This window comes from Corythoichthys intestinalis, chromosome 4, assembly GCF_030265065.1.
Source record: "Corythoichthys intestinalis isolate RoL2023-P3 chromosome 4, ASM3026506v1, whole genome shotgun sequence".
NCBI lineage: Eukaryota > Metazoa > Chordata > Actinopteri > Syngnathiformes > Syngnathidae > Corythoichthys > Corythoichthys intestinalis.
The window spans coordinates 23,620,796-23,644,181 of NC_080398.1; the positions used below are offsets into that span (position 1 = coordinate 23,620,796).

General features: G+C 39.6%; 1 protein-coding gene across 1 annotated transcript in view; it reads left to right on the top strand.

Moving 5' to 3' along the window:
• The first annotated feature begins 6,647 nt into the window (after positions 1-6,647).
• erfl3 (Ets2 repressor factor like 3) overlaps positions 6,648-23,386 on the top strand; it is a 123,984-nt gene continuing 107,245 nt past the window's right edge. The window contains exon 1 of the mRNA XM_057833568.1: positions 6,648-7,116. Coding sequence (XP_057689551.1) covers positions 7,095-7,116 — 22 coding nt within the window. The 5' untranslated portion in view covers positions 6,648-7,094. The remainder of the gene's footprint in view (positions 7,117-23,386) is intronic.

Consider the following 23,386-nt stretch of genomic DNA (forward strand, 5'->3'; position numbering starts at 1 on the left):
GTGTCGTGGTAAGCCAATCAGAGCCAGTGATTTCACAAGCAAACCGGACCAGCGCGTGCGGCAAACACACACACGCAAAACAGATGCACAGGGTCGGGATGGCAGAGCATTCAGAAGAAAAAATGTCCTTTAAGAGGTGGAGATATAGACACTATTTCAAGTTTGTCGAAATTAAAGGAAAGAACCTGCATGTAATGTGTAATTTATGTCCCGGGGCAAAGCTTTTGTCGACATCTGTGGTAAGCAATTCAAATCTGTTGAAGCACCTAACAAATTAACTACCTGTCTGTTCTTCTCTATTCGACTGACTCGAATACTGCTCAGAAAATTTCAAATTCTTTGACATACAAAAGTTCTTTTTAAAGTAACGGAAATAGTTACTTTCCCTGGTAACTAGTTACTTTTACTATAGAGTAATTCAGTTACTAACTCAGTTACTTTTTGGAAGAAGTAGTGAGTAATGTAACTAATTACTTTTTTAAAGTAACGTGCCCAACACTGGTCATTGGTGATGACTTCAGTTGGGGGGGGGACGTCACGCCAGGGAGTAAAAGCCTCCCTATCCTGGTAGCCTCCCTTCTTTTTTCCTCCTCAGACAAAACTTTTTGTCTCTTTTGTTGCTCTGCCATCTTTGCAGAATTCACGTGAAAGCGTTCGTATCGATTTCAGTCTTTGTAATGAATGGGGAAAGGAGAAAGTGACGTATGCCGTAAAGCAGTCATCACATTGGTAGTTTTTTTTGTGAGGTAGGGTTCCTGCCACCCTCCTCAAAGTTAATTAGTGATGCAGACCCCCCGCGAGATATAAAAGAGGTGTCATTCAACTAGTTGTCAGTCGACATATCTTCACAAATGGTATGAAAATATTTTACAGAGGCTGAAAAGTTATCTAGTGATGCTTTAACTGTGCAGTGTATCGATATGGATCAATATATCTTTAGAACCCTAATATATATGATATCATTTCACTGATTTCTTTTATGGGCCCACTAGTTGTCCTCATACTAGACGTTGAGAACCACTAGTCTGCATGTAATGGAGGTACCAAACAGGATGACAACATAGCTTCTTTTTTAGTCGTTTTTATTTCGAGTTCCTTATCAGGCGGCGCAGAGCTTGTTTCCTGCACCCGTCGGAGAATAGCCAGTGAGCAGGGAAGAAGAAATCCTGTTTGTAAATCACACCGTGGGGACGCTGGCTGTTGCTAGGGGGACTTTGTTTATTTTACTACCTCCTTCTCATGCTGTAGTGTCTACGGGGGCAACGGGGCACTGCTGCGCCTCAATCGGAAGAGGACAGGGACGCACTTCAAGAGCGTTTAACACCTCATTAGCAGAATATGTGGTATGATTCTGCTTTTTATGGGGTTGCAGTACAACATAGGTGGAGAAAAAAATACAATATATGGTTAGGAATAAAGTTCAAATGGGCGCAGTGCTACAACTTTTTGCTCTTCTCTCAACATTTTGAAATTCTAGTGACTGCTATTCTATATCCAAGCAAAAATTGTATACAGTCAAAATCAGAGGCCGTCCGACCCAAGTGAGCTACAGTAGCGAAGCTCAAAGGTTGCGATTTTATAGTGTCACCACCTGTTGTAAGTTTTCCTTACAGCTAATCAGACATGATCTCATTTTGCTTCTTTTAGTGAGCTCGAGTTTCATTCGATATCATTTCAAAATATGCCACTGGAGATAATATTCATTGGTGTACTTGGATTGAATATTTTTTCGTAAATCCTATGTTGAACAACATAATTACGTCACAATATGAATTTAAATAAAACATAATACATTAGGAAAAAAGTACAATAAAGACATAAATTCAAATAAGCGTGGCCTCTGTGTATTTTGCACTGAGAATCTTATTGTTTATCTTAATTTCTTGTGACCTCAAATAACTTAACTCTTTGACTGCCATTGACGACAATAGATGTCCAATTTTTTTTTAATAGGGAAGGGCTGGAAGCAATCGACTGATCTGCCCCTTCCAGTTGAAATGGATTGACGTCTATTGCCATCAATAGGTGTTTTGAATATCAATTTCCCTCCATTACTAACTACCATAACACATACTCTGAGAGCTAGGTTGGTAGCAGTGTTGTTTTTGTCAACGATAATGAAACTATTTTGTCAACGAACACTTTTTTCATGATGATGACGAGACAATAACGAGCTATAAACAAGTTTTGGAAGACTAAAACATAATGACATCAACGCCAGTTTTTGTCTGACGAGATGACAACGAGACGAAAATGCAAAATAGTTTCCGTCGCATGTTCACAATGTTCGACATTTTTATGTGTAGTTAGCCTGCATCGTAGGTAAGATTTGTTTTCTCGGCCAGAGGTAATATGGAATGTTGCTTTAGCCTTTAGAGGTCTGTGCTGAGTGATCATTACACACTAAATGTAACTCGGAGCATTTGCATAGTGTTCGCGTTAGCATAGGCTAATGCTAACGGCAAGCGTCCTTTTAAACTCTCCGACAACTTTTTTTTTTACATACAGTTTGTAAGGTCCAGGTATGTATAATTAAATGAAAATAATGTACTTTTTCCCTGCATCGTAGGTAAGATTTGTTTTCTCGGCCAGAGGTAATATGGAATGTTGCTTTAGCCTTTAGAGGTCTGTGCTGAGTGATCATTACACACTAAATGTAACTCGGAGCGTTTGCATAGCGTTCGCGTTAGCATAGGCTAATGCTAATGGCGAGCGTCCTTTTTAACTCTCCGACAACTTTTTTTTTTACATACAGTTTGTAAGGTCCAGGTATGTATAATTAAATGAAAATAATGTACCTTTTCCCTGCTGAGTGTGTACAGTGTGTCACAAAAGTGAGTACACCCCTCGCATTTCTGCAGATATTTAAGTATATCTTTTCATAGGACAACACTGACAAAATGCCACTTTGAAACAATGAAAAGTAGCCTGTGTGCAACTTATGTAATAGAGTTCATTTATTTTCCCCTCAAAATAACTCAAAATATAGCCCTTAATATCTAAACCCCTGGCAACAAAAGTGAGTACACCACATGGGAACTACGTACTGTACATCTCTAAATGTCCAAATTGAGTACTGCTTGTCATTTTCCCTCCAAAATGTCATGTGACGCGTTACAGGAGTGCTGTCAGCATGGTTGCAGAGATTGAAGAGGTGGTGGGGGGGGGGTCATTCCCACCACCATGCTTGACTGCAGGCATGACACACTTATCTTTGTACTCCTCACCTGGTTGCCGCCACACATGCTTGAGACCATCGGAACCAAACAAATTTCTTCGTCTCATCAGACCATAGGACATGGTTCCAGAAATCCATGTGGTTTGTTGACATGTTTTCAGCAAACTGTTTGCGGGCTTTCATGTGTACCATCTTCAGAAGAGGCTTCCTCCTGGGGTGACAGCCATGCACACCAATTTGATGTAGAGTACGGCGTTTGGTCTGACCACTAACAGGCTGACCCCCCACCTCTTCAATCTCTGCAGCAATGCTGACAGCACTCCTGTAACGAGTCACGTGTCATTTTGGAGGGAAAATGACAAGCAGTACTCAATTTGGACATTTAGGGATGGATGTAGTTCTCATGCGGTGTACTCACTTTTGTTGCCAGGGGTTTAGATATTAATGGCTATATTTTGAATTATTTTAAGCGGAAAATAAATGAACTCTATTATATGAGCTGCACACTGACTACTTTTCATTGTGTCAAAGTGTCATTTTGTCAGTGTTATCCCATGAAAAGATATACTTAAACATCTGCAGAAATGCGAGGGGTGTAGTCACTTTTGTGATACACTGTATAGCGTATTTTTTGGACTATAAGTCGCAGTTTTTTTTTCATAGATTGGCTGGGGGTGCGACATATGTGTGAAATTATTAACACATTATATATCATTTCACATGTGTTTTGGTGTTTTGGGGTGACACAGATGGTTTGGTAAACTTGTTATCATGTTCTTTATGCTACAGTTATCTTAATAACTCTTAATAGCTATGTTACGTTAACATACCGGCCACATTCGCATTTCGTTGTTCATGCATCATGTAAAATTATCATACTGTACACTTACTCAGTATGTTGTTCTCTGTTGTATTTTTTATTTTAAATTTCCTTTAAAGATGACATATCTGTTTGATGTGTTGGATTTTATCAAGTAAATTTCCCCCAAAAATGCGACTTATACTCCAGTGCGACTTATATATTTGGTTTTTTTTCCTCTTCGTTGGGGTTATTATGGCTGGTGCGACTATACTCAGGTGCGACTTATAGTCCGTAAAACACGGTAATCACCAAGTTGGCGTTGTCCTATAGACGCTACAATATGTGCTCGTCTGTAAATGTTAATTCAAAATAGTTGGAAACTTATCTACTTATTTATTTTAGGAGTAAATGTTTTTTAATTTTACAGACGAAAACTTTTTAGTAAACGTCGACTAAGATAGACGAAATTAGTTTTGAGCAAGGGCATAGGTTTGCATTTGGATGGTAGGGACATAACACTAGCAACTTTTCAGGATGCTCAAATTTTCCCCACCAACTTTTAGGCAACCTTATTTGCATTATATAATTAGTTCAGTTAAAGTATATACGTAGGTCATTTAGATTGTCTTCCCATATGTTGTAAAGATAGAATTGACGATTATTTTCATGATGTTCAGACTTATATTGACCCCTTTTCACTTGCTGAATGTGCCAGTTCATTTTTTCCCCTAAAATGCACTTGTGATTGGCTGATGGCTTGAATTTATTTAAAATGTATTTATTTATTTTCTACATTTCTACATTTTAAAATTTAAAAATATTTTTATTTGCAGTCAATGCAGACATTGCATTTTTCATATATATATATATATATATATATATTTTAACCTCGATTATGATTAATGAATGATTTTCATTTTTGGGGCGAGTTTGGCTGTGCTTGTGAACAAAAGCAGAAGTGTTCTATCTTGAAGGAAAGCTGAATTTTTATTTATTTTTGTTATACCCTGACTAAGAAATTTTTTTCAGTTATATTTATTTTATTTTAGGGCTGTCAAAATTATCGCGTTAACAGGCGGTAATTATTTTTTTAAATGAATCACGTTCAAATATTTGACGCAATTACCGCACATGCCCCGCTAAGACAGATTTAAATGACAGTACAGTGAAAAGCCCACTTGTTAATCGTGTTTTATGGAGTTTTGCCGCCCTCTGCTGGCGCTTGGGTGACTGATTTTATAGGCTTCAGCACCCATGAGCATTGTGTAAGTAATTATTGACATCAACAATGGCGGGCTACTAGTTTATTTTTTGATTGAAAATTTTACAAATTTTATTAAAACGAAAACATTAAGAGGGGTTTTAATATATAATTTCTATAACTAGTACTAACATTTATCTTATAAGAACTACAGTTCTTTCTATCCATGGATCGCTTTAACAGAATGTTAATGTTAATGCCATCTTGTTGATGTATTGTTATAATAAACAAATATAGTCCTTATGTTGTTGAATGTATATATCCATGTTGTGTCTTATCTTTCCATTCCAACAATAATTTACAGAAAAATGTGGCATATTTTATAGATGGTTTGAATTGCGGTTAATTGCGATTAATTACGATTAATTAATTTTTAAGCTGTAATTAACTCGATTAAAATTTTTAATCGTTTGACAGCCCTAATTTATTTATTTCAACAAATGTAGAGTGGTCTTGAGACAACTGTTTATTTTTGTGTGTTCATGAGTAGTTAAGAACAAGTTTGTATTTATTGTGTATGTTGGTATCATTTAAGTTATGTTCAAAGATTGCAATTTAAATTTGCTAATAAAATCCAGAGATGAATTCTAGAGGTTTTCAAAAATGTTTCTTTAGTAGTTTTGAAAACAAAGGTTAGAACTGAATGATGTATCACCTGAACCAATACACATGAAAGTTAGTATAAGTCATTACAGATTAATTTTGCATTGATCATTTAGCCTATGAATTAATTAGGTTCATATTGATGAGAAATTAAGCCCTGACCCCCGTTCACCCAACATGTTTGGTTGTATTAATGTCCCATCCCCAGCAATAAGTGTACATTAAGGTTATGCTGTTATATCGTCCCTACCAATGTTGAGACCAAACCTACGCCCTTGGTTATATTGTCCCTACCATTGTTGAGACCAAACCTACGCCCTTGAGTAAATGTAAAACCAGTCTATGGCAGTCATTGCATTAAAAAAAATTGACTTGTTGACTTCATATTAACAAACTTCATTTTTTTCTTCGAATTCTCCTAGTAATCAATAATCTGTGTTAATTTATTTATATCGTAGATTGGAGCTAAAATAATTTTCTTGTCATATTGAGCTATCACAAACCTGAGGGATGATTGACGTCAGTGCGAGCCCTTACGTAGGTGTGACGTCATCCTGTAGGCGCGCTTCGGCCGGTGACCAAGGCAACGTGCTTGACGTTCGAGAGAGAGCGAGAGAGACGTGACTAGCCACGTTACGTACCCCTCCGCCAGGTTACGTACCCCTCCGCCCCGACCCTCTCCCCCTCCCCGACTCCCAGTCAATGTGGGCGGGCTTCGCGTGGAAGCGAGCGGGGGGCGAAACACGACACCCAGAGGACAGAGCGAGGCGAGAGGGTAGAAGTAGAAGGAGGGAGGGGGCGGGACGGAGGAGGAGGAAGAAGAAGAGTGCGACGAGTGGCGTGAGCGCCAGAGAAGCTGGCGGGCGGGCAAGAGAGAGAAAAAAAAGTCCAAGCAAAGCGACGTCCAAGCGCGGAGAAGTCACGTCGAACTCGGAGACATGTCGAACGGCGATGAAGATGCGGCCGAGGCGAAGTGATCACTCGCCGGAGGGTTCGCGGAACAAGTTCCTGGAAGAGTGAAAGCGCTTTTTGAGTTTGCCTCGACCGCCTTTTTTGCTGTTGTTGTCTTTGAGAACAACTTTGAGAAGCACTACCAGACCGCTACCGGACCCTAGCCGCTTAGCTCCGCGGAGAGTGAGCCCTCTCGGTCGGGCTCAGAGAGAGGCAAAGTACCTCCTCGTTTCCCACCAAGCGGGGTGCGGAGGAGGCGCACTCCAGTCGGCGGAGTTTCACTAACTTTTACGGTCAAAATGAAGACCCCGGGAGACAACGGTAAGGACACTTTTTCGTCACTCCTGTCGTTTCTTAATTTGAATTTACAGTCCATGCGTAATATATTCTGACCGATAAAAAAAATAGAATATATTTTTTGAAATAATTCTCAAAAATGTCAGAAATTGTAATTTTTTATTTCTGCGGAGTTTCATTTTATTTCATATATATTTTCTATTTTTTTCCATCTTGATTGAACAAGCAGCACAACAAACAAACCTGTTGATTTCATATATAAAACTCTTCTTTTCTACAACTACTTCAATTTTACTTTTTATTTTTTCCTATTTCCATACGGAACTACTCAGTGATGTTTTGTGTTTGTGATTGGATTGCATCAAATTAACTAATTGGCCGCCATTGACGTCAATAGACGTCCAATCCATGTGTACAGTTCAAATCGATTGGACGTCTGCTAGAGGAAAACTAATCTAAATTCACAGCAGAAGGAAAAGAGCCACGTGATTGGACGTCTGTCATTGTCAATCGCACTTAAAATTTTAACCTGGTAAAAGCAGTGGGGTTTTCCGGTAGTCTGCTGAGGTTTGTCTGTGTGTGTATGCCTAATTCCTGAAATGCTTGCATAAGTTTCTTCTTGCCAAAGCCAGCCCTAACCCCATCAGAAAGTTGAAAAGGAAGTGTGGGCATTTGGGCCAGTAGTGCAAGTTTAATTACATGTTTGGGTTCCACTAATAAACTTGGGCTCCATCCCACTAAATTGGCTCTCCTTCTATTAAAGTCCTTACAGGTGGTGGAATAGGACAGATTATGTCGTCAAATAAATAAATGTATACATCCCAAGTCATACATATTTAACAGATTTTCCTCTCTGGAGTGGTGGGACCACTTTCTGCTCCCTTCCCCCTCCACCATGTCCCCTCCTGACTCCCGCTGCACCCATGTTTCGCCCCCCTCGGCCCTCCACATTCCTACACATACACACACTGCAGCAAGACGAGGCTACTAGGACATCCCATCGTGAACTTGTAGACCTTTTATTACAAGGAACTCTGTTAGTGTGGCCTTCTGGGAAGCTACTAAATATTGATTGTGTTTATGGGTCTGATGTATACTGCGTACGCGTGTGTGTGTGCATCCAATCTGTAAATGTCAAAGTGTTTTTTTTTCTCTCTCATCACGTTCTGTGTGTGTTATGGCTAGAAAAAAGTGTTTTAGGATTGTCGCGTGCTTGTGATGGAGCATAACCAGGTTTCAACTGTGCGTCAACTGCTGTACAAATAAGAAAGTTTAGAATGTCCTCAACTCATTGAGAGAAGTACACAAGAAGATGTCATGAACTACAACACAAATGTCCTTTTGACTTAAGAAAGCACCAGTCTCAACAAGTTGTGTTAAGTGAAGAACACGGGGAGAAGTTTTTGTACAGGAATTCTAACTCATTAGCTGTGGTCGACCGTGATAGATGAACCAGAGTTGCTTCAAAAATGAGCTGTTTTCACATTGACCACACAGTAACAGTGGAATATTATCACATACAACATAAAAAACCAAGTAAATGCTACAGTTTTAACTGCTTTAATGTTATTTCATGAATTTATTGGCAGCCATTGACTGCATTCGATTGCTGCCGTGCCTCCCAGTCTAAATAGATTGGACGTCTTTTGCTGTTAATGGCACAGAAACATGACCATTCAATGGCAGCCATCCCAGTTAAAAAATGATTTCTTGTTTATCGCTGTCAATGGAAGTAAATGAGTTTAAAATATGTCTTCAGACCGTTGCTGTAATAGTTTAACCCTGGGATGTATTATTCCCTCCAGTTCTTGAGCAAATCATTTCCACTGTTGTATCTAATCTTGTGTCATCACATGTCAATGTTACGTATCTTTAGGTCGCTTAATTGATTAATCCCATGTGGGTGCATCTCAGAGACATTGCCTAACAACAAATCTGACCTTTTGTAGTGCTGTTTATTGAACTATCTAATCTGGCCCTGCCCTGATCCGACTGATCTCCTGCTGTTCCCCGTGATTTGCAATCAGAACGCAAGTTTTAACCCTTAACCCTTGCCTTCTCTCCATTGAATGAGCTTGTTGAAAATGATTGTCGCCTGTTGCGTGAAAAGTTGCTATTGTTTCGGAGCCACCGCTGGACATGTACTGCCTTGAATAATGATAGTAAACTCAAATGATGGCTTTTGTGCTTTTAATTCAATTTCATCTATAGGTTAAATAATCCACAGGTTACATCAATCTGAATTCACCCTACAGGTCTGAGGACATATGGACAGTCTATTTCAATGTACATTTCCTCTGTTAAGTAGCAGATTCTTAAATTTCACGCAAATACTCCAACCCGAGCTGTGTCAACATCAAGCAATTATGCATAGATAATGCAAATAATAAGCATTCAAAATTTTATTGGCTTGGTTGACTCTACATTAGTCATGTGCCGCTATGATATTCTGACAGTATGATAACCTTACGCCAAAATATCACGGTTTCACGATATCACTGTATCGCAATGACAGCTCTAAAGTGTGTTACTTTGAGATATCTGGGTTTAAAAAAAAAAAAAAAAAAAAACTTTTTCATTGAACAGGATTTTTATTTTTCAAAACATATTAGCAAATTGGAACATAAGAATGTTAAGTTAAAATAAAAAAAAAAAAATCTAAATCCACAGCTCAAAATTATTACCACCAGAACAAAAATAATTGAATTATTATCCATTAAAAGCATGTGTGTATGACTCGTTCATGTTTACATTACACATAGACTCTCTTAACACAAACAGTTGCCAGAGAGAAAAAACCCCACCACGTTTTACCAGTGATACACACTAAAAGCTGGTGGGAAACGTTCATGAGTGTTTACTAACCTTTAATTTTGTATAAATGCGAAATCATATTGGAGGTATTGCCTCCTCAGCAGCCACCCTCCGCAAACATGTTTTATATGTTGGTGGGCCCTCCTGGGCATCTGTAACTTTTCTGTAGCCGAAGTATTCCCATACCAGCGATTTCGTTTTCTTAGATGGGGGGGGTTAAGGAGTTTCACCTCCTCCAGCCATCGTGTAGCATAGCTGACTCACTGACACTGAGAAACAACCGGTGGGGAGGGTTGAGCCTTACAGCTGCAAGCGAAGGAATCTCCATGCATTTTTGGGACATAAAAAATAGCTAATACTTTAGGGACCGTATGACGGAAAATTTTTGCGGTTTTGAAACCTTGACGGTATACCTTGAAACTAGTAATCGGCACATGCGTACTTTACATACAACAACATTAATGACAATCATCTCGACATTACCCTGTTGCTGCTGTTTGCAGTTGTTTTGCTTATTACACACTTATATCGAATGTAGTATATTTAGACAATAGTCAAGGATTTATATTTTCACTCTGTACTTACAATGGGTGTTGTTTTATGTTCATATACTGTATGTTTTTGGTCGGATGCGTTTGTTGTTGTATCTCAAAATATAAAACTTTTATTTACGAGATATTGTAAAGCCAAACTTTGATAGTTCATTTGCGTTGACTGATACATGATACTTCGCAGATTTCCATCCACATCTGGATTAGACATGATTTCAAATCGAAGGATATCTGATTCAATGAGCCCCCCGACCCCGTATTTGCGGACCTCTGTCACTTGAACTATACAATGTAAATCCAGCCCTTAGTCCAACTGCATACCTAGTCGAACTGTTGGACCGTTTAGTAACTTTGGCATATAGTGTAGTTTCCTGGTTTTCTCAAAAATGCCTTTTGCCTGAAAAGCAAAGTCTATTTCTTTTTAAAAATGATTGTTGCCAACAGCCTCATCCACAGACAATCTCCTTTTGCTGTCCCCCATTTTCTATGACAATCGTGACATGGGTTTGTGGTGTCATTAACAAATAATACATCTCAGTTTATTGTGTTTGGGAACTATCAAAACTTGACAGAGGGTCACAGCTTTTCTGTTGCAGTGCTCGATCGAGGTGGAGTAGTGTTCAGATGCTTATAGTGCGGGGAATCTGCAGTCAGTCAGAAACGGGGCTTGGACAGCAAAAAAGTCCAGTCGTTATTAGGCATGTGCCGGTATGAGATTTTGACAGTACGATAACCATGAGCAAAAATATCGCGGTTTCACGGTATCACGGTATTGCAATTATAGCTCCAAAATGAGTTATTTTGAGATGTATGGGTTAAATTTTTTTTTTTTCCATTGAACAGGATTTTTTAAAATTTTTCTGAACATAGTTGCAAATTGGAACATGAATATATTGTTAAAAATAAAGAAATTATCAATAAAAAACAACAACAAATATTTTAAATAAAATTGAAATATAACTTAGACTATACCCACAGCCAAAGCTCAAGTTGCTCAAGACTAGAGCAAAAACAAAATAATTTCTATAAAAAAGCAAAAACAATTCTGAATAATTAAAAAAAAAATTTAAACTGCATGACTTTTTTTTGAGGGTGGAAAAGCTTCAGTGAAGTTTCGCCATTTTCAGCCACTGTGTCAACTCTAGTCTACATGATGTCATGCCTTTGTGTTAAAAAGAACATAAAGAATTCATAAGTTAATAAGTTAGTTAAAAATGTATAAGTTGGTTAAAATGTAAATATTGTTGTGGAAAGGTTTCATCTAATAAAAAACAAAAACAAACAAAAAAAAAACTTTGGGAGTGAGACCTCTCCTTGATCAAGCGAACGTGTATTTGTGCTTAGGGCAAGATCATCTTTCGCAATTAATGATCTTTGAGGCTATCCCTTTTTCCCCTTCATTCAAGTGAATCAAGCTTGTTTTCTCACTCTGCGGCTGTAACACTCGACGAAGTTGCTCTCCCAGCTAAGCCTAGGCTAACATTCGTCTTTGTAAGTTTTTAGTTAGTTTGTATATTGAATTTGAAAGGAAAATCTGTTGAAGCTACTCACATATGGAAAAATACAATTGTACAACATTTTAAATGTATGCATTTTGTATATTCCACTTACCACGATTTGAGAGCTCAATAAATTGAAGAAAAGTACGCCTTTTTGGAGTATTTGTTTTTGGGTTCGCTGGCTGTCTCACCGATAGAGTCACTTTCACACACAGCAACAAACGGGAGGGGGTGAGCGCTGCCACACCACTTCTGGCTGCATTTTTGACACATGAAAAATAGCAAATACCGTACTACGGTCTGACGGAAAATGTTAGTGGTTTTGAAACCGCGACGTTTTCACACCACGGTAAACCGTGAAACCGGTAGCCGGCACATACCTAGTTTTTATCAATATAATGCCTCCCTGGATGAAAGAGAATGTTCATATGGATCCACCTTAACTTAGAGGTGTGTTTTTTTCAGGTACAAATCTAGTTGTTTTCCTTCCAAATTTGAGGCTTGAGCAAGACTAGAATATGCTGTCAGTTACGTGAAGCTAAGAATAAATGAAGCAATTAAGCTACTGTAATGCCCTGAGTGGAGCTGCTGTTGAACGCAGTTCGCGCCACTACACTCACACTGAACTCATAACTGGCCAAATTCTCCTGAGGTCGCACAAGAACGCTCATTTTATTACAGCCATACTTTTTTTATTGTACAGTAGTTTTTCATGAGAGATTTTTTAGTTATTTTTGTATGTCTTTTAACTCTGTGGCAAGCCAGAAGCAAGCAACGACTTTTCGTTGCCATAAATCTCACTGCGGTGTTTTTTTTGTGTGCAATGACAATTAAAGGGCATCTGAATCTGAATCTACAAGTATTTACTGTAAATCTGACTTTACAAGTACTTTAGTGCAGGGTAGTAATAGACTACGGCGTGTTGCATTTTCCGATTTATATTTCATTCCGACTACACACTCCAACCTCATTTTCCTCTATCTTCATTCATGTCTCCCTGTGATGGGATAAGGACTGGTGTGTGTCTTTGTACGATGGAATTGCATAGTAGCGGGACCCCTGGCTCTGGAGAGCCCATTGTGTGTGCAGGGAGTGTGGGACAATGGTGGGAGCGGGGGGCAGGCCCCCGAGGCTGATTGTGCGTGGACTCGTGGGGGCCAGAGACCTCTCATTGTCCTCATAATGATGCAGAGTGTTGCGTGTGTGCCGCCTGCGTGGTAAAGAGTCAGCATCCCCGACTAATTCCCATCATTCAACTGTTAACCATCACCTTTCTGCCTCTGCTGTGACACATAACACAAGCCCGCCTCTGGATATAGCTTTAAGGCAAAGCTTGTTGACCGCCGCGATAATGTGTACAATCACACTCTCATTGCTGACTGCAGCAAAAAAAAAACAACAACACTACGGCCCATTATCCCGATACAGTTTTACAGCCTGATTTACAGGACGGGAGGCCGTGCTGCGATCATGCTCAGCCAACATGGATAAAATGGATGGCGCCTTCTAAGAAAACAGCTTATCTTCTGTTTGATCAGCAGCAAGTAACACGCAAAAAGCCCAGAGGGGTGACATCTCGTGATTTTTATTTTGTTCAACGGTAATACAAAAGCATCTGTTTTATGGAATTGTAATACAAACGCCTGGAAGCGCTTGTTTCCATAATGGTTTTTCATTGAAGTTTTGTCATGGTCGTCAGTGACACTAAGCCTACCCTTGTGCTTTCTAAAACGGAGATAAGAATCTTTATCTGGGTAAAAGAAAGCAAAATTGGTCCTTGCTTAAACTGTTTCCATCACTAAGCAAGTATAAGTTTTTGAGGGAATTGTATTTTGTTAGAGACCAAGAAAAAAGCAATACAGTAATATCAAGTTGTAAATGCCGTACAGGAGGGGTGCTCATTGTTTTTGCACCAAGATGTACTTTTCAAGGAGACAACCACCTGCGATGCCGCGAGCTACCCACACTAGTGTTTAGGGGTGTGACACAATATCGAAATAGTGATACAGTATATCGTGATACTTTGTATCCCAAAAGGTTATCGATATGCTCCTGCCAAGAATCGAGATATCGTTTTGAAAAGATGTCAATGTCTGGGGGGGGGGGGGGGGGGGGGGGGGGAATGAACCAACAAGTTGCTACCAAAATTTTACACCATAATAGTGTCTCAGTTAACTCTAAGGCTGCATTGACGGTGCTCGACGCCCAATCCATTTAGAGTGGGAACATTCGTTCATTTGAAACCAGCGCATTCACAGTCATTGTGTCCGATTTTCAGGACATTTACAGGTCACTTACTGTTCATTTTAGGGCATTTACAGGTCATTTTCTGTTGAGTTTGAGTCACTGCCTATTCATTTTGGGTGATTCCCAGGTCATTTCTTGTTCTGTAACTCAAAATAAACAGGAAGAGACCCATAAAATACCCCAAAATCAACAGGAAGTAACTGAAAATGAACAGGTAAATGACCTTAAATGGCCCCAAATCACCTCATTGCCTGGCATTGGCCGACACTACCGGCCATAGACGTTCAATCCATTTGAAGTGGGAGGGATGGCAGCGAATGAACGAATGTTCATTCGCTGCCACCCTCCCAGTTCAAATGGATTGGACATCTACTAATGATAAACTCATTCAGATTCACGGCAGAAGCTTGTTTTTCTGTTTATTAGTTGTTTGTAGAATATCCTAGAATGATTTCCTGAATCATTGTATCGTCGGTTCAGGCAGCGTGGAATCAATTCCCACTCAGTGGCGGTGTGATTGCGAGGGCGAATGATTGTCTGTCTTTGTGTGTGTGCCTTAGAACTGACTGGCGATCAGTTTTGGGTGTAGTCCAACTTTCGCCAGAAGTCCGATGGGAGAGGCTACAGCACCCTGCAACCCTGACAAGGGTAAGCAGTTTCGAAAATGGATGGATGGGAAATATCAATAAATAAGAGAATAATAGGCTAAATAGGTGTTATTAACATATTCACAGTTATTCAGATAACCATAGCCTAAACAACACACTATAACAAGTTCTCTACCAAAGTCTTGACCTCAATCTAAAAAAAAAAAATCATTAAAGTCTTCATCTTCACTTTCAATTCTGATGCACACCTTCTCATTGGTTGGCATGTGGAGAAAAAACATATAAGACTCTGTCAAATTATGAGAAATAATTAGGGTTGGGCATTGAGAATCGAGCATCGATGGGATCTGGGACAAACACTTCGGTTCTGCTGGAACTGTTCAAATTTTATTATTTCGATTCCAAGTTTCGATGCCCTGTCCGCCGACCGGAAAAAATAGCTGCCCAACAAGTGGCCAATTTAGCTTAGCACAAAAACGTGTTGCTTCACTTCACATAAATGACAACAATGTAACAGAATAAACACCCTGAAATGATATCAGACTCTCTGTTAAAACGTGCAAACTTACAGATTTTGTTTTATCAACCGTTCCCAACGTACACACCTCATCTGTAGAGCAGAGGAGGTGTGTAGCATCTGCACACCTCAAGGATACTTTTTCAACTAAAGTAATGTTCTTTTTGCCTGCTGCTTCCAGTAAGTCACTACTAGGGAAAGCCAAGCGCACATAGCAAAACCAAAGAAAAACTGTCGAGTCCGGAGTTACAATAGTAGTTGTGGATGGATGAACAGCATATCAGTTTAGAAAGAAATCAAACTTAAAAAGTAGTCAACTTAAGATCAAGACACAGAACACTCCCCGCCTGACATCTGCAAGATGTCAGCCCTTAACTAACTTGTAGAAATACCACTTAAAAGAAACAATGCAATACAATAAATGCTTGCAGCATAAGTCACTCTAAAACAGGGGTGTCCAAACTTTTTGCAAAGGGGGCCAGATTTGGTGTGGTAAAAATGTGGGGGGCCCACCTTGGCCGACGTGCTTTACGGAGAACAATATATTTAAGCAAATTTTAGCAAGCCATTCTGTATGTCACCTTTGCTTTATTATTTTTTTTAATGAATAATTTCAACAATCTCGCAACTAGCCTTTGGGCATTCTCTTTCGAATCTTAAGCTCTTGCGAAATACTGCTGCTGTGAAATGAAACTAGCTTCAAGTTGCTTTAATTTCTCGATGCGTATCTTCCCTGTAACTTTGTCGTACATTTCAGCGTGTCTTGTTTGGTAATATCACCTCACATTGAACTCTTTAAAAACAGCGACTGTCTCTTTGCAAATGAGACACACACAGTTTTTGCATATTTTAGTGAAGGAAAAGTCCAATTTCCACTTATCCTTGAAGCGTCGGCCGTCGCAGTCAACTTTCTTTTTTTTGTTGATTATCGCCAGTTTAGAAAATTGGAATTAAAGGGTCACATGGGGTAACGTAGCTTAGAGTGCTGCTGCCTTTTAGTGGGTAAATTAGGAGCAGCATTAAGTGTGTAAGCTACTTCATATTCTGGTAGCAGTACTGCTGACCAATTTATTAAGTCTGTGTGCGGGTCAGACGTTATTGATTTTATGACAGAGGCTGGGGGCCGGATGAAATTTGACCACGGGCCGCATTTGGCCCCCGGGCCGGACTTTGGACATGTCTGCTCTAAAACATAGGCAAAAGAATATGTGTAAATCTTTTCTCCCTAATCTTTTGAAAAATAAAAATCTTTGTGAAAGTGAAAGTTAAAATAGCCCTGTGAGTAATTGATAGCAAAGTCAATTATAAATTCATATAATTAAAAAAAGGTCATTGAGAAGTTAGAAAATTAATATAAACTATGCAATTTTTTACCCTGCCTATTAAAAGAATCAGAATCAAGAATCGTTTGGAACCGGAATCGAAACGTGGAATCGGAACTGGAACCGTTCAAATTCAAACGATGCCAAACCCTATAAATAATGTGACTTGTGAAAATATGGGAGTAGGTTTCTTTTTTGCTGATATTGATGCAAATACCAATGTCCTGCTGTGCGAGTGAGAGTCACTGACTTTAATTTCTATCATGATTATCCAGGTAGGTCGCGTTCACATGTGTCACTCGGTTTGTGATGGGCCTTTCACAGAGGATAACAAGCTGATAAGACGATGCTCTGTTTGAAAAAGAAAAGGACTTCTATTTGGACATAGTTTTCAATTTGATTTTTGTTTTTAGTGAACCAAAACACAGTGTGATGTGTAAATCAGTACAAAAATAAAAGTAACAAAATCCATGTGTTGTAGTTAGTTGACAAATGACTTCTGGAATAGAGGATGGGAGGTCGGAGGGTAGTTGTGAAAATGTCTGTATTTAGCCAGGAATGTGACTAAAGGGAACAATGTGCTCGGCCAGTCGACACTAATGGACCTCCCTGCTATTAGTCGCCCTTGACCATCAGGATCATTGGGGGTGCGTGAGGTGGGTTGGGGGTTGGACACAGTGACCAACAAGGTGGCGTTACCCTTGACGGAAACCACATTAACTCCCCCATCTGGCTATTGAAGTCCAATGGATTATTTTCTCATTTAGGACTAAATGGCTCCAAAGTGAAGATCACAATTTAAAAAGTTTGCTGTGCAGCAGAACCAAATGCGGCCTCAGGCCATGTCTGTGATCATACCATTGATTACAAACGTACCACGACCCCAAATTGATTGTATTAGTTACTGGCTGCTAATCGGCTGCCTGCGCATGTCTGTGCGGGACGGTGCTGTTGACTGATAACTTTTGGCAAACACATCCATGTGAATAATAGTACACACACATACACGCGGGGCTGCTTTTTTATTGGAATTCTTGGACCTCCCACATTCCTGCTTAGAAGGTTAATAGTTGCCGGCTGTGTTGCATTACGCATGAGGGGAAACACAACAGTCGGTATCTCCGCAAGCCGTTCCAGAACCCACTCACATTTGACTTGCAGGAGGCAGGCGTTTGCACACAGATGTACTCCTGCTGGCTCTGAGGAACAAAAGGATTACAGTGCATTGTATTCTAGGAGATGGTGGCCGTCCCTTTTCGAGATGCGTTGCTCCCGATTCATTTGTAGAGTTTCATCAACCCGTCCATTTACTCATCCAGTAAGAAAGAGTCATAAGTGTAATCAAGTGTATTTTTCATTAGAGTTAACTACTGAACTCATATAAATTGTGTTGCTAACCAAAACAGAAGCACCTACAGAAGCCAATGTACAGTACAGTCTCTGTCTGAGATGACCGGAATCCAAAGTTTTGATGGTCGTAGTATTATCATAGAGATTGTTTGGTGATGAGCTTTCTAGTCGACTTTAACATGTGGTTTCTCCACGTTTTGTGTGTCCAGTAGGGGCGTACCATCTTAGGCCCCCACGATTCGATTCGATTACGATTTAGAGTGGTACAATTCGATTATTGAACGATGATCATGGTATTGACTATGATCACGGTTATCACGATTATCACGATTATTGATGCATCGTACATTACTAATTAATAAAGTAGCCAAACAAATTTATGTCCATCATTAATTTAAAATATCCTAATGATTCAACAGGAACGATGGGAACATGCCCATACAACAAAAAAAAACCGCCCTTATGCTGTTTTTTTTATTATGAATATTTTTTTTACAAGAAAGTGCAAAAACATTAACCGTTTTAAAGGCAGTACTTATTTCTTTCAACAATACAATAAAATTCACACAGGTGGAATGAATTACACATTTTCTGGAAACAAAGTGTCTTTAGAAATAAGACTTCTTTTAACCAATATACTTTGTTTTCACAGATTTCTGTACTATTTCACATATTTGTAGTGTTACTGCTGTACTTAATCATGGTTTTACACGTTTTGCATATGAAATACACATTAGCGAATTAGCTAATTAGCTTAGCGCACTGCGCTAACTGTTAACATCTCAAAAACACCAACAATAAAGGCTAAAAAGTACGAGAGGGCTCGTGTGCTCACCTCTTATAGGCGTACACGGGTCTTAGCAACACACTCAGGACATTTTTCAATTGACATGACTTCAAACTACTGCTGGACATCTGAAAAAAAGGAGCAACGAACTATCTCTCTTCCCCTCTCGCTCTAAAAAATAACTTGCGCACAGAAGCGCGACCGGCAGGTTCCTGCCTGTCTCATACACAAATTTATTTTCCAGTCTTTTGAAAAGGAGTAAATCTCTTGCAGAGTAACTGGCAGCATCCATCATAACGTTGTGCGTGCGTCCGTTAAAGGTGTCCGGGGGGCAGACATGTCTTGAATTTCGCTCCACTATGATCGGCTGTCATAAAGTTATAGGGAAAATCATCGTTTTTTTAACCTTCATGAATCGTAATCAAATCGTCACATGTCGAATCACGATGCATGTAATAATCGATTATCTTGGAACTCCCGAAGTGTGCAGTCCTTCTAATGACTACAATTCTTAATGCTACACAGTATTATTGATTTTACACTATGTGGAGATAACATTTCCTGACCTTACGAAATGTAAAGCATAGGTTTGGTGTCTAAAAAGTTGTTTTGATGTTTAATTTTCATTCACACACGATACATCATCACTGATTGAGAGTGCCTTGGTGCTTTTATGATAACGTTAACATCAAGGCTTCCAACGCAGTTTGGGAACTTCCATAGACGCCAGAAATATGCTATGGCTTCCCACTGGCTGGTTGTAGAACACGGCACACAAATCGGGCTGGAGGGCTTTGCAGACTTCGGACAAAACGATGGACGCAGTGCTCGACAGCAGTTTGAAGCTAGCCGCCACAGCCAGCTTATTTTCACCCGAGGCTAGAACTCTCTATTCGGCATCAAAAGTTGCACAGACTGCCTCAAAACCGTCTTTGGCGTCGCCTGCTCCTCAGCATTTGTATGATCAACATTTATTCAATGTTGATGAGCTGAAGATCCACATTAAAGCGTTCCATCTTGCATCGTTTATTTTTTCTCCGTTAAACTAGACAAGAGGAAGTCAACAAGCATGCCCCAAATTCGTACAAACATAACACACAACACCCCTCTAGTGGCTTGGTGGTGCATTACAGAGCAACGCGTCACCTGGCCGGAGAACCATCGAATGTCGAATGACGCCGTAGTCGCTGCGCCGTCACCGCAACGTGGGAGCATAACTCAGGCTTTAGACTAGAGGACCATACATCTAGACTCACTCAGTGTCAGGACAGATCTGGGAATGACTATCGCTACTGTATAGACTACTTTTGGATTGATTGCTTTGTTCATGAGAGTGCGATTTATCGTAGTTAATTGCGATTAAGCAATTTAATTGTAGCCCAAGCTCTTTTTTACGTCCTTTGCCTATTTTCTCAGAGAGAGCCAGAAGAATGTCTAAAGTTGCTTTACTGTAAATTCCAAGTTGGTAGACAAGGTTAACTCATTGGATGCAATTGACAGCGATAGATGTCCAAACCATTTTCACAGTCCCAGCCCTCCCAGTTAAATTAGCTTGGACGTCTAGTGTTGTCAGTTGCAGCTAATGGGATAAACAAAAAATGAACCCAGAAAGTATGACTTTCTTGCAGAACATTCAGTAAAGTTGACCTGCAGCTGCCAGCGTGTGCGCACGTGTGCATGTGTACGTAACGTAACACGGGGGATTTACGTGGCGATATTGTCGCGGTGGTGGGTTGGTGTGAGGTGAACGGCGGTGTGTTTTTGTAAGAGTATATGGAGTGTGTACACAAAAGAAGTGATGCTTTTCTAGGTGGGCAGCTGTGACTTGCATGAGCGAGTGCGTGTGAACGGTATTACTTTTGAACTAAGCGTGTGCGCGTATCACAGGTGACCACGGCCCTTCTGAAACTGATCCGGGCATTATTAGACGTACACGCACACACACACGGAGATCAGGTGACTGTATTCCTGTGATCCTTCCAGATGAGAGCTTTTATTGTGTATGGAAACAACATAATCACCTGGCCTGGAGATTTGCTACTTTTTGACAATGAACAACGTCTAGATGGCTGCATCATTTAGCGTTTTTGACACCGTCCCTAATGACATCACAGCCCTCGGGTTGTCATAATCCTGCCCCCCCTACGCTCCCTCCCACCAACAGTAGCTAGGGCCGAGGCGGTGCTGTTGTAATGTATACTCCTAATCTTCTTGGATTAGCCCCAATAATGCCGGTCATGCTGAGGGTATCGTTATACGGCAAGAGCTCAGCGGGCAGTGAGGCTGATCACGTGCATTCCAGGCGGCAACTGAGCAGTCAAGCAGTCTGGAATCCTTGGGAACGTCAAACGTGACGAAAGAGAATTTGAAGTCAAGGTTATGTAAAGTTTAAGTGTGTCAAAGATTGTGCAATTTGGACATCGACTAAAAAAACAGGAAATGAGTAAAAAAAAAAAATTGGAGCATTTAACAGAAAATTTGTTGTCATGTTAGCTCTCTTTATCTAGCGCCTTTTAAAGGGAAAATCAACACCTTCATTGTGTCCATCCCAGAGGAAAGAATCATGTTTAATAATGAGAAAAACAAAGACTTTAATTTTTCCTGATGCTTCACAGTGAAGAAAACATGAATAAAAGCTAGTATTTCCAGGGAGAGGCCACTTCATCAATGCCGGTTAGAGTTGCACGATATCCATTTTTTAAAACCGATACCGATATCAATAACTTCCTGCTCCTCAAGGCCATACCGATATGATAACCGATAATATATATAATTTTTAAAATGTATATTCACCTGAGTTTTTGAACACCTGTAGGTACAAAATACTAGTGGTGGATTCAGCATAGATTTGCTTGTGACCCAAACAGAATTTTCATGATGACATGAATGTTATTACTGTATAATGAATAGGGGTGTCACAAATTATCGAAATGGTGATATATCGTGATACTTTGTATCCCGAAAGGTTATCGATATGCTCCTGCAAGAATCGAGATATTATTTTAAAAGGTGTCAATATGTTAAAAAAAAAAAAAAAAAAAAAAAAAAAAAAAGGAACCCACAAGTTGCTACCAAAATCTTCCACCATAATAGTGTCTTGGTTAACTCTAAGGCTGCCTTGACGGTGCTCGACGCCCAATCCATTTAGACTGGGAACGTTCGTTCATTCGAAACCAGAGCATTCGCAGGCATTCTGTCAGATTTTCAGGGCATTTATAGGTCACTTGCTGTTCATTTTAGGGCATTTCCAGGTCATTTCCTGTTGAGTTTGAGTCACTGCCTATTCATTTGGGTGATTCCCAGGTCGGTAACACAAAATGAACAAGAAGTGACCCATAAAATACCCCAAAATCAACAGGAAGTAACTGAAAATCAACTGGTAAATGACCTTAAATGGCCCAAATTTCCTCATTGCCTGGCATTGGCTGCTACTGACGGCCATAGACGTTCAATCCGTTTGAAATGGGAGGGATGGCAGCGAATGAACGAATGTTCATTCGCTGCCACCCACCCAGTTCAAATGGATTGGACATCTACTAGTGATAAACTCATTCCAATTCACAGCAGAAGCTTGTTTTTCTGTTTATTAGTTGTTTTTAAAATATCCTACAATGATTTCCTGACCAATGTATCGATAATCATTGTATCGCCATATCGTCAGCTCGTCGTTATCGTGAGCTTTTAATCGCAAACCGTATCGTATCGTGAGGTACCAAGAGGTTGTCACTCCTAATAATGAACTAAACAAAGACTAGAAGAGTTTTGACTTCAAATAAAGTGCCCATATTTATTTTTTTTTAAAAAATATAATTTGAGTCAATCACAATCAATCACTAACATAAACCCAACAGGTATTGTGCTTTGTCAGCCGAGTCTGCACATTTGGTGCAACAGGAGAGGAGACTTTTGTGGTCTTGATCCATGAAACAACTTTCTTAACCTGGCAATTATAGGATAGCAAGCCTATTAATGACCAAAAGGCCTCTCAAGAGCTTGTAAACATAATACTGTAAAATGCAAACATTTGCTAATTGCCATAGTAAGGTTTATCAGTCATTGACGGAAAAATCCAGCCTCTAGAGTAGTAACAAAACTTTGCATACTGACAAAACGGGAGTGAAAACAAACGCACACATATATATTATCGAGCCTATTAATAATGTTATCGGATTTATTTGGATGACGTCATAATTCCTATAATTGTGCACCTCTAATGCCGGTACTATTTTAGCCAATCAAATGTGAGTAGCCCTTTCTCGTCATATCATTATTACCCATTAACAAAATGCATCTGTACTCGAGTCTATTAGTATTTATGTGCGTGGGTATAACTGAGATTTCATGTTCACATAATGCGCCCATTAGCTGTTTAATTTTATTTTATTTTATTTTTTTTTTTAAACATTGTATTCGGCATTATCAGAGGTTGAAGAAATTTGCAATTTGCATACTTACTTTGAACATGAACAACTGTCTATTATATAAATGCCATTTATTGTAGGTATTGTCTTGTGCTCTAAAAGCAAAATGGTGACCAAAGAAGCAACAAATTTACAACCATCATTAGCGCTGAAAAACGGGTTGCAATTATTACAAGAT